The sequence below is a fragment of the Meles meles genome, chromosome 4 (genome assembly GCF_922984935.1).
Source record: "Meles meles chromosome 4, mMelMel3.1 paternal haplotype, whole genome shotgun sequence".
NCBI lineage: Eukaryota > Metazoa > Chordata > Mammalia > Carnivora > Mustelidae > Meles > Meles meles.
This window is the reverse complement of record NC_060069.1, coordinates 160609390-160621689: the sequence shown is the minus strand read 5'-3', so window position 1 is coordinate 160621689 and position 12300 is coordinate 160609390. Positions and strand designations below refer to the sequence as shown.

Genomic DNA, 12300 nt, shown 5'->3' with positions numbered 1-12300 from the left:
CCCTACTGTTTGCTCCCCACAGGAAGCCCCCTTAAAATGTAAATACTCAAATTCCTTAAAAGTCACAGGTTGGAAAAAGAGGTGTCCAGCTAATACTAATCAAAAGTAATGCAGAGAGAGGAGCCTGGTGGCTCAGTGGGTTGGGCAGACGTCTGCCTTCGGCTCAGATCAGGATCCCGAGATCATGGGATCGAGCCCCATGTGGGGCTCCCTGCTCAGTGGGGAACCTGCTTCTCCCTCTCCCTCTGCCCCTCCCCCTCATTCATGCTCTCTCTCTCTCAAAATATATACATAAAATCTTAAAAAAAAAAACACCCAACTCTACTTTGATTTTTAAAAAGGAGGAAATACGGAGCAGCGAAGTTAGCATCAGGCATTCCAGCAAACAGGATTACTGGGGTGGTGACCGGCACTGTATAACCTAAAGGGTCAGCGCGAACACAGGACAGACAACACCGAACATTTGTGCACCTCGTAAGAGTTCTGAGAAGGAAGAAACAAGCAGGATGAAGCCGCCGCAGTTTATGAAAACCCACAAAGACAGAGACTTCAGCAGCCCCATTCTCTGTGCGAGCAAGTGGGCCGGAATGAGGCGGGGGCAGAGCCCACCAGCGTGACCTCACGGCCAAGCGCAGAACGCCCCGCCCATACCACCCAACATACATTGTTTTCGGGAGGATATTTACCAATATAGGCCACATTCTGGGCCATAAGAACAAACAGCGAGAAATTTAGAAGAATTCAGCTGATCCTCTGTTCTCTGACCTCAGTGGAATCCAGTTAGAAGTCAGGAACAGAGGGAGGATCTGTGCTGTGGGCAAAGTCACCAGAGGGGACCAGGAGCTTTTCTAAGTCCCATTCATATGTAAAAATTCAGCAACCTGATCCCCCCCCAACACAGACTGTCCACTTTATACCAATTATATCTCAATGAAACTGTTTAAAATAAAAGCGGGGGAGGGGGGCCGCTGGGGTGGCTCAGTCCTTAAGTGCCTGCCTTCGGCTCAGGTCATGATCCCAGGGTCCTGGGATCGAAACCCCCATCAGGCTCCCTGCTCAGCAGGAAGCCTGTTTCTCCCTCTCCCACTCCCCCAGCTTGTTTCCCCTCTCTCCCTGTGTTTCTGTCAAATAAATAAAATCTTAAAAAAAAAAAAATAACATAACTCCTGGAGGCTATTTTCTAGGAATGCCGTTCATTGCACACTTATTTACACATCCTACTAATTCTATGTTCATGGAATAGATTCTAATTTTTTATACTGGAATTATTTATGAGGCCATCCTACGCACGGGTTAAGAGCACAGACCCTGGGCTCAGGCGGCCTCGTTCCCACTTTCTAAGCTGTGTCCTCTTGACCAACTGACTTAACTTCTCTGCCCCTCAGTTTGCATATCTGTAAAATGGGAAAGATAAGGGCTGCTACAGTACATCAGTCTTGTTGAACACATCGCCAAGCCAACCTAAGGTCCTTCAGCACAGTGCAGGGTGAGGTCCCTGCTTCCTCAGTAGGTCCTGTTAAGGTACTGTTATCTTAAATCTCTTATCAATGTCTTGGGTTACAATTAATTGCATTGCCTCTGTCTTATCTCCCAGAAGATCTGACCCAGGCTTTTAATGAGCACCTGAGGGAGACACATTAATTTGCCAGCTATAAAAATTACCCTGGTTGGGTCTTTTCTGCTATGGTATGCAAAATCAAGTGAACCGTCTCCCTAGACCAACACGTTGGTACTAAGCTGTCTTCTGAGTCGCTGTGGTTCTGTGGTTCACGTGGGGACTGTTCTGGAGTCTACGGGACCCGTGCCCTGGGCCCAGGGCCATTTTGTTCTGCAACTGCATGAAACCACTTAGCACCCCGAGTCCTCAGGTTCTTTTCTATCAAGGGAGGAATGAGGACTAATGATCCACGTCTCTGGGGGCTCTGGCTTTGGCTTTTTTTTTTTAAGATTTTATTTATTCATTTGACGGAGCGAGAGAGCACAAGCGGGGGACAACAGAGGGAGAGGGAGGCGCAGCCTCCCTACTGAGCAGGAAGCCGCATGCGGGACTCGATCCCAGGCCCCGGGATAGTGACCTGAGCAGAAGGCAGATGCTTCACCGGCGAAGCCCCCCAGGCACCGACTGCTGCCTCTTTCGATTGGATTCGAAGGAGACCGCAGAGGCTTATCTCTGCAGCTCTGCTCTTAGCAGCTCACTTGCCTATTTTTAAACACGAATATGTACCAGATGATCTACTTTGAACCTGCAGCAAGGGAAATTCGCAGAGAAGTGACTGCCACGATCCACGAGGAGTCTCAAGTTGTAAAAGCTTCAATCTACACAGCTCTTGGGTGCTAAATGTCTCGATCTATAAAAAGAGATGGGTGGTATTTCAGAAGCTTTGGATACATTAAGAGAGAGCTGTCACTCTTCACACTCTATTATCTCCCCAGCTCGATGCTTGGCCCAGGGCAGCACGGAGGCAGCAGAAGGGGCTCCAGCCTCTAACGCCTGCTCCTGGCGCGGGATACTCTCTACCCGCAGCTCCAGGTCAGCAGTCCCCCAGCCCCCGGGGGGCCACCAACCTTATTTACCAGGCTCTGATCTGAGACCGGAATAGTGACTCCTCGCAGGGGTTGGGGGCGAGGCGAGGAGACGCAGGGCAGCATAAGAGAAGCATCTGTGCATCTTTTTCCAAAATAACCATCACCCTCCCACCCACCGCCATCCCCATACACCCTGGCTGGAAAAGGAGGGGAGGGTGCGGGCCACAGTGTACTCGGGGCAGCTCCCTGGGGAAGAGCCTTCAAAGAGCTCCCACTCACTCCTCTCCTTCCCACCGTGTCCCAGCCCCTACAGAAAAGCCTAATCCTCTAGCTAAGTGTTGTCTGACAAACACCAATTATTATGAAAAGCAAATAAAAGACACCAAGAGAAAAGGGAAGTTCCCAAAGGTCTGGGCTCCGCCAAGTGCTAGTTGGCAGCGAGGTAGAATTTCCTCCTACTGTAACACATAGAAAAGATGATAAACTTGTATTTTTAAATATGTAGATGAGCCTAGAAATAGGCCCTAGAACTGGGGATCCAATGCCCACGGAGGGACGGGCGGGAGGGGCTGGAGGGGGGCGGGCAGAAGACTTGACCCCAGCACCACAGAGACGGGTGACAGAGCCCGGTTCACTGGTGGAGGGCACCGGGAAAATTCTGCCCGAGCAGGAAGCCTGACTCTGCCTGACTTCGGAGGACCGGAGAGCAAGGAGGGCAAGAAAGACTCTTCCGGGAGAAACAGTCTCCCAACCCCCACCTCAAGCAAGGCAGGCATCTAAATTTACACAGCTTGCTGTAAAAATCCCAAAAGTTCTCATTGCCTCACACTCAGCAGAAACAAATGCAAAGTTGCTTTAGAACAACATTTGTACAACCCAAGGTGCACTGAACTCTGTCTCCAAAGGAAGGGGAAAAAAAACATTCCCACTAAAGATAAGCTCACAACAAAAAGTTGCAAACCAAGTGAGAAGAAAATCCACCACCGGGAGAACAGTGTGCAGCCCCAAACACACTTTCCATAAATGATAGGAAAACAGCACGCAATGCTTGAGATTACGTAAGAGCTGTGTTTGCAGCGATTAAAACCCTCACAAAAATACTAACAAGATTTTTTTTAGCAGGCTGATTTAAAAGTCCACAAGGGAAAATAAAATTAAGACCAACAGGGAAATTTTGAATAAAGAAGAATAATGGACAGACACTACCACTGTAGGACGTATCAATCGAACAGGAATCCAAAGATAAATATTTCCAAATATTTACTGGAATTTGGTATACTATAACTGTGGAATTTCAGATCAATGAAGAAAATGTGGATTATCTGAAAAATGTTATAGGAACAATGGGGTAGTCATCTTGGGGGAAAAAAAAGGTTATCCATACAGACGACATCACGGTAAATCAAACATCAAAGTACTTGCACAAATCACAAAACAACTTCAGTAAAGGTCCATTTAACATGTGACTTCAAACCTAAAAGCTTTGAGGCAAAAGACGGATATATTTAAAAACATAAAAGCACTTTCACAATAAAATTCATGATCAGCAAAGTAAATTTTTAAATAATGTACAAATAAAACATGAATTATAGGTTTTTTCTCTAAATGGTTAATTACTCCATGACATGGAGGTTCTACAAATCAATGTAAAACACTAAAAACCCAGGGGCGCCTGGGTGGCTCAGTCAGTTTAAGCCTCTGCCTTCAGCTCAGGTCATGATCCCAGAGTTCTGGGGTATAGCCCTACATCAGGCTCCCTGCTCAGTGGAGAGCTTGTTTCTCCCTCTCCCTCTGCCTACTTGTGCACTCTCTCTCTCTCAGTCAAATGAATAAATAAAATCTTAAAAAAAACAACAACTCTAAAAACCCAATAGAAAATAATAAGGTGAAGATATCATGAGCACATAGTTCGCAGAGAATAATAAAAAAAACACCCTTAGACACATGAAAATAAATTCAACCTCACACATATAAAGTAATGAAGTTAAAATTACACAGATCATTGTTCTCACCTATCAGGTTGGCAAAATTCCCCAAAGCGTTGACAACACCTTGTTGGTGATGCTGACTGTGAAGTCAGGCCATTGTGTCCGTTGCAAGAGACCTGGTACAACCAGGTATGAAAGAGCACAGCCTCCTTGAAAGGCAAAGTGACATTACCCATCAAGATTCCAAATGCTTGGGGCGCCTGGTGGAGGGGGGAAGGGGCTCAATCGTTAAGCAGTCAGTTAAGTGTCTGCCTTTGGCCAGGTCAAAATCCGGGGGTCCTGGAATCAAGTCCCACATCAGAGTCCTTGCTCAGCGAGGAGCCTGCTTCTCCCTCTGCCTCTGCCCCTCCCCCATGCTTGTGTGCTCATGGTCTCCAACAAATAAATAAATCAATTAATTAATTTAAAAAAATTCCATACACAGTTAAACTCTGATCCAAAAATTGGGGCAAAATGAAATGAAATTGGAAAGAGATCCTCAAGCACATCTTTCAGCGTAAGGAAAACTTCTGTGTCATCATTTCTTTACTCAGTCTCCTTCCTTACACTTTGGGCTGTTTTTAGTTTGATAAAAATGGTGGTTTTAGGTAATGATGTAATTACTGAATGAAGTAGTACTTTACTTCATTTTATGAATAAAGCTGCTTCTGGTCAAATCTTTGGGTGGACGCACACTTCCGTCTCCCCACTGCAGATACCTAAGAGGGAGGTTGCTGAGTCACAGACTAGGAATATGTTTAACGTTAGTAGAAAATGTCAGTCTGTTTTCCCACTCAGACCAAACAATTTCAGCAAACTGAGAATCCCTTAACTGGGGATTCAAAGGGAAGTTCACAAACCTGCCCCATGCCTCACATTATGTGTCTGCTTTCACAGACAATCCCAGCAACACTGACAGCTTTTTTTAAAAGGAGAATTCAGGGGCACCTGGGTGGCTCAGTGGGTTAAGCCTCTGCCTTCAGCTCAGGTCATGATCTCAGGGTCCTGGGATGAACCCCGCATCGGGCTCTCTGCTCAGCAGGGAGCCTGCTTCCTCCTCTCTCTGCCTGCTTCTGCCTACTTGTGATCTGTCAAATAAATAAATACAATATTAAAAAAAAATAAAAGGAGAATTTAGCAAGGTGGCTGGATAGAAGATTAATATACAAAAGCCCCTGCATGCTTATATACCAAACAATCAAAACGCAATTTAAAACAATCTCGCTTACAATCTCAGTAACATTAAGAGCTAACAGGCATCTAAGAGGAAGTGGTATGTGTAAGACCCCTCTTGGAGAAAACCACAAAGCGGCTGCAGGACAGAAAAGACCCAAACAAATGAGAATTCGTACACTCATGGGGGAAAGACTTGTATAATAAAGACTTGATTTCTTTTCAAATTAACCTGCAAATTCAGTGCAGTTGCAATCAAAACCCCATTAGAGTTCTGAGATCTTGACAAGTTGAATAGAAGGACAGAAGTAGCCAAGAGCATCTTAAGGAGAATAAGGAGAAGAGCAGAGCCCTTGCTGGATATTAAGTCTTTTTGTAACTACAGACATTAAACCGTGTGTTATAGCACAGGGACAGCAACTACCCTGGTGGGATAGAAGAGAACGCTCAGAAGTAACAGATCCAGACATGTACCGTGGTATATGACAAAGAGGTTATTACAATTTAGTAGGTATCTTTTTTTTTTTTTTTTAAAGATTTTTACTTATTTGACATAGAGAGCATACAAGCAAGGGGAGTAGCAGGCAGAGGGAGAAGCAGGCTCCCCACTGAGCAGGGAGCCTGATGTGGAACTTGATCCCAGGACCCTGAGATCATGACATGAGCTGAAGGCAGATGCTTAATCGACTGAACCACCCAGACACCCCAAATTTAGTAGGTATCTTGCAAAATTAATTTAACCTGAATCTAACCAAGCTTCTAGACCTAAGTTCAAGTTTACAGAAATGTAAGGTTAAATGAACATGTTAAGTGCTACTATTAGGAAAAATCCAGACCAATCTGAATATGACATATTCTACAAAACAAATGGCCATCAAAAGAAAAAAAATAACAAAAAAATCATAGCCAAGGATACCATTTTTTTAATTAATATTCTTTTTTTAAGATTTTATTTATTTGACAGACAGAGATCACAAGTAGGCAGAGAGGCAGGCAGAGAGAGCAGAAGGGAAGCAGGCTCCCCGCTGAGAAGAGAGCCCGATGCGATGCGATGCGCTTAATCCCAGGACCCTGGGATTAGGACCTAAGCCGATGGCAGAGGCTTTAATTCACTGAGCCACCCAGGAGCCCCAAGGATACCATTTTTGAGGTAACTGAGAAAATCTGAATATAGCCTAAATATTACATAATACAATGTAAATACTGTTAAATTTTGGGGTGTCATAATGGTATTACATTTATGTATGAACCTGCCCTTATTTTAAAGAGGTCTTTACGGATGAAATATCATACAGTGAAATATTTAGGAGGAAAATATCATGATATATGCAACCCACTTGAAAATGGCTCCAACAAAAACTACATATACACATATACATACATACTGATATATGGCAAATCAGATCTAGATGGTGAGGGGAATGTAGGTAGCATGAAGACATTGGCACATTCCATCTCACTAAATTTAAAAAAAGTAAAAGATAAGAAAAACAAGTAGAAGAAATCCAGAGAGATTCGCAGATCTTATCCATCATGCATAAGCCCCCCCAAATGAATGGATCAGATATTAAGAATGTATACACATCAACTAAAAAGATAGCTAGAAAAATGTGCATAAGCTATTGGTAGAACAATTCACCATCAGAGAAAAAGTTCAGACACTCCATAAATATATCAAAAGTTGCATCATCTCGGGACACCTGGATGGCTCAGTTGGTTGAGCGTCCAACTCTTGGTTTCAGCTCAGGTCATGAACTCAGGGCCTGGGGATCGAGCCAGGAGACGGGCTCTGCACTCAGTGGGGAGTCTGCTTGAGATTCTCCCTCTCCTCCTTCTGCCCTTCCCCCTGCTCCCAAATAATAAATAAATCTTAAAAAAAAAAGTTGCATCATCTTAGAGGTAATCAAACTGTGACGCTATTTCACAAAGATTGGCAAAAAACAAAAACAAAAGAAAACAACGGCACAGTCTGATGTAATTCTCATGGTCAGCTGCTTGGAAGACAAATCTGACGTGGCCAGTAACACTGCAGACTAGCATACCAAACCCCCTAGAACTTCCATTTTCAGAAGATCTCGAGAGCATGCAGAAAGATGTCCGCTGCAGTACTCTTTATAACCGCAAATATCAGAAACGTTCCAAATGGCAATCAGGCCAGAACTGGGTACATAATCTGGGTATACTCATACGATAGGATACTACACAGCTGTCAAAATGAGTGACCTAGGACTCCTATCAACAGGGAAGATCCATTAGACGCGTAATGCTGAACAGTCAAGCAGGCTGAGAAAGGATACACACGGTACTACAGAGCATTCATACAGATGTGAAAATACCCAAAGCCCACAAGCAACCAACCAACATTTTGTTACATGGTACTTATTTACAGGTAGCCGGCAGACAGCTTCTAAGGGGACTCCAATGATCCTGGCTCCCTGGTATTTACTTTTGTGTAATCCCCTCCCACGATGTCCCGGGACTGTTCTGAGCAGCCAACAGAATAGGGCAGAAGTGACCTCGTGTCAGTTTCAGAACTGGGCATAAAAAGACCAGCCTGGGTACTCCGTGGCAGTTTTACTTTCTGGAATCACTTGCTCTGGGGTGACCGGGTGCCCATCTTAAGGATGGTCAGGGAGGCCTGGTGGGAGGTCCCAATGGCGAGGAAAGGAGTGCTCCTCTCACTGATCCCATGAGTGAGATTCCAGTAGGACCCAGAACCACCCAGCTAAGCAGCTCTTCCATTGCTGACCCTCAGCATCCACCAAGTCAGACGGGGCTGCTAACCCTGGGGCTAAACTGTTACCAAGCAAGAGACAGCTGATGCAAGGCACTGATAACTACGTAGCAAAATCTTAAGTGTGTAGTAATTAGAAAAGACTCTACAGCAGTCTGAGGATAAAGGGGCATTCTGGGGAATGCTGTGGAGGGGGGGCTTTAAGCTACATTTATTTTCTGTTTCTACGACAAATTTTTAAAGCAAATATGACCAATGAAAATGACAAAAATGTTAGCATTTGTTAAATCTGGGTGTTCCGTAAGTGTGCCCAGAGCACATGATTTCCTAGGACTTAAATCATTTTGTTATCTAAAGCATGTGATAAATTAAAAAATAAACACTTTTAAAGAGGAAAAAAAAGGCAGCGTACCTCTTCCATTTATTACAGTGCTATACACCACTGTCTGGCTCCTAATTGTGCCTTGGAGGGAAGCAATTACTTTAATGGCTAAACAGTTTGCACGGAAGAGGAGGCCTATCTCTGTACATTCCCAATGCTGAGAAAATCAAATGTTTAAGTACCAAAACCTTAAATACACCTTTTTAAAAATAGGAACCAAAAACAAAAAAACAAAAAAAACCCCAAACTTCTACAAGCACAGCTAACAAAGAATTCATGTTGAAAGGCAGGAATGAATGCTGATTTGCCTGCAGACACTTAATATTAAACCATTTCCAACAGCGATTCACTTAGGAGACATGGTGATTGCGCGCTCTGCGGTATTAAGTAAAGTGGACGATATGGCTGTTGCCATAGTAGCCTCTATTTTAATGGTATTTAACAAGAGAACAGAAATTGGGGGGAAAATTGCTTTAGTGCTTAGTTCCCTGGGTTATGAGACGTGAAACACTCACAGCTGGGGGACCGGCAGCGTTTCCCATCCTGAAGTCCCAGGCAAAGCCACAGAGGAAGGTCTGCCCCAGGGATACCTCCCAGGCTAGAAACAGTTAATGCACTCTGAGAGGTAAACATTCACTCCCCAGGAAGATGACAAAATGACAAGCCCCGGGGATTTGGAGCCTGGTCCCCAGGGCAGAGTCAGAGCCTCCGCTGAACGCTGAAGAAGGCATTTGCAACAATCAAGTGTGTATGTGGTGTTGGGTGGTTTTGTTTATACGGCTGGTGAGCTGGACTGACATTCCCGATGTAAGTTTTCCCCCTGATATGCCTCTCCTCCCGCTCCCCAAATTGTTATTTCATCGGCCCGGAGTGCCCCTGTGTCCAAACAAGGGTGGGCAGAGTGACTGGCCCGCTCTATCCACCAGGATACCGACTTTACCTCTGTGGGTCGGATAGTAAATAAGATCTGAAATGTCCCCTTTGGAATAAATCAGCTGAGATCATCCGATATTTTGCCTGCACCCTCTCCCCATCTCCACGGCTCTCCCCCAGACTCCTCCGTGGGTTTTGATCCCAGTGAAGGTCGGGGTGACCGGCACAGTCAGCATTCCTGCCCATGGGTCACTATCCCGAGTGTTTCATCATATTCATGCTCCCTCCCCATACTGTGTAGGGACCAGGTCTCACCCCACAGCCTCTCATTTTTCTCCTGTCCCATGTGCTCGCTGCCTCACATGGGCTTAATTTTTCTCTTCGTTGGCACGTTACCTGCCAACTCTGAACCCCACGTGCCAGGATGTGTCAGTCCTGATCCCACCCAGGAGCCCGACAATTCCTGCCTGCTGCCCACTCACGCATGCACTTTCCACGCATCCCCAGCAATCCCGGGTCATGCCCACGTCCAGGACTGCCCTTTTCTGCCAAGTACCTGACCCTCCCGCTAAACCATGCTCTAGGTGGACAGCCCATCCCAGCCAACTGTTTGTCTACAGACATCTTCCAGAAGGGAGGGCTTACCCACCCATCACCGTTCCTGCCCTCTCTCCTGTGGTTTCCCTGAACACCAGCCCAACTCAAGCTCAGCTTCACAGAACAGCATTGCCGACTCATCCCCAAACCAGCTCTTCAAGGGGGTTCTAGGAGAAAAACATGCTCCTTGATCTCCTCATTTTAGGATTTCAAGAAATAGCAATGACAGGCATTTACTTTGTTTTGCACAATGAAGATTGCTTGGATGGAAAAAAAAAATACACAGCTTACCCATGAATCTTTAATTCTCCTGTCAAAAAACTGTAATTCTTCCCCAAGGCCCCCTGTCTTTACTCTGTGGTGTGAGATACCATTCTAAATTTAATGTGAGATGTAACAATAACACTAATATTGATCATGCATCTGTCATGTGTCAAGCATGGGACTAAACATTTTACAGGACGGCCTCACTTCCTCTTCTCCGCGTCCTGCCGAGCGTCTGACTGCTAAGACTGGCCGTGGATGACAAGCCTGTGGGAAGGAATTTAAAGGCAACTGACCCATCCTCAAGAGTTCCTTCCAAGTTCATGAACAGACGCCAAGTACTCTGGCCGGGGGCTCCCCGTCCAGCGCGAGCATCGCTTACCTGCACAGGGGCTGGCTGCAAAGCCCACCCTCTTCCGAGCTCTGTCGAAGATCACGTAGAAGCCCTCCATCACGGTCGCGCCAATCACCAGGGCGTTCGTGGAAGGCGAAATGCCGAATCGGTAGCATTCGTAATTCAGGCCGGCCCCCATCATGGGCTGGATGTAGAGCTGTTGACGAGGAGAGAGCAGGCAGACAGACAGGGAAAAGCATGAACCCAGCAACCTCACAAAGCTCTCGAGGCCACAGCGTGTTCCAACCCTCCCAGGAGCCGTGGGGTGACGCAGGGCGAGAAGGAGATGGCATCACCCTGCTATTCGGAAGATGACATCACAAGCATGGTGATAAAACATGACTGAAAGTGATAAAAAAACACGTGCGCCTCCTGTAGCCACACACAGACGCGCCCAAACAGATGTCCCTCCATCCATCCAGCCATCCATCCAACTATCCATCCATCCGTCCATCCGTCCATCCATTCATCCATCCATCCATACGTCCGTCTGTCCATCCATTCATCCATCCATCTGTCCATCCATTCATCCATCCAACCATACGTCTGTCTGTCCATCTGTCCGTCTGTCCATCCGTTCATCCATCCATCTGTCCATCCATCCATCCCTTGGCATGGCCTAAATACTGTCCCAGTATCAGCAACCAATACACAGTCCCTTTGCCCTTGAGGCTTCCCATCCGGTGAGGGGGCAGGTAAATGAATGTGGAGTGAGACAGGCTTCTTCTACAGTAATGGGATGAGCGAACTCTCCCCCTCAAACTCCTCCTTCCCGGGCCTCTGAGACAGGGCTGTCTCCTCTTCCTCCCAACACTGGCTGCTCATTCTCAGGCGCCTGCATAGGGTCCACTTTACCTTCGTCCCCTGCAAGCATCAGAGAACGCCAGGGCTTTGGCCTCCGGTGGCCATCCCCTCCACCCCTACCCCAGGTGACCCATGTGGCCTCATGGCCCTAAGCACACCCCAGGGCTCTATGCTGATGCCTAAATCCTGACCTCCAATAGATCTTTGCCGTCATGGCCACACTCAACAGGCCTCTCAAATGCAGTATCAGAGAAACCAGACTTGGGACATTCTCCCCAAATCTGCTTTTTCTCAAGGTCTTGTGTTTCAGTAAATCTGTGATTCAGTCATTTCCTCAGGCCCTATAGCACCGGGCCAGGATCTCTTTCCTTACATGGGAACCACACCCAGACGCTGCAGGCCTTCCTACCAGACGTCATCCGAACCCCATCACACCTCCCGTCCCTATGGCTACCGCCCCAGTGCAGACCATCAGCATCTTCTGTTCTCCTGAGACAATGCTGTGACTCCTAACGCGCCCCAGGATGCCGTCTTTGTCATCCTCTGCCAAAGAGAGCTTAAAAGTAGGCAGCCGGGTGGAAGCAAG

At 46.4% G+C, this 12300-nt stretch overlaps 1 protein-coding gene across 3 annotated transcripts in view; it reads right to left on the bottom strand.

Moving 5' to 3' along the window:
* The window catches only part of BACE2 (beta-secretase 2), an 85126-nt gene that overhangs the window by 11777 nt on the left and 61049 nt on the right, over positions 1 to 12300 (bottom strand). For all 3 annotated transcript variants that reach the window (XR_006817986.1, XR_006817985.1, XM_046001737.1), the window contains exon 8: positions 10899 to 11067. Coding sequence is in view for 1 of the 3 variants with exons in the window: in XM_046001737.1 (XP_045857693.1) it covers positions 10899 to 11067 (169 nt within the window). In the remaining 2 variants the exon portion in view is untranslated. The remainder of the gene's footprint in view (positions 1 to 10898; positions 11068 to 12300) is intronic.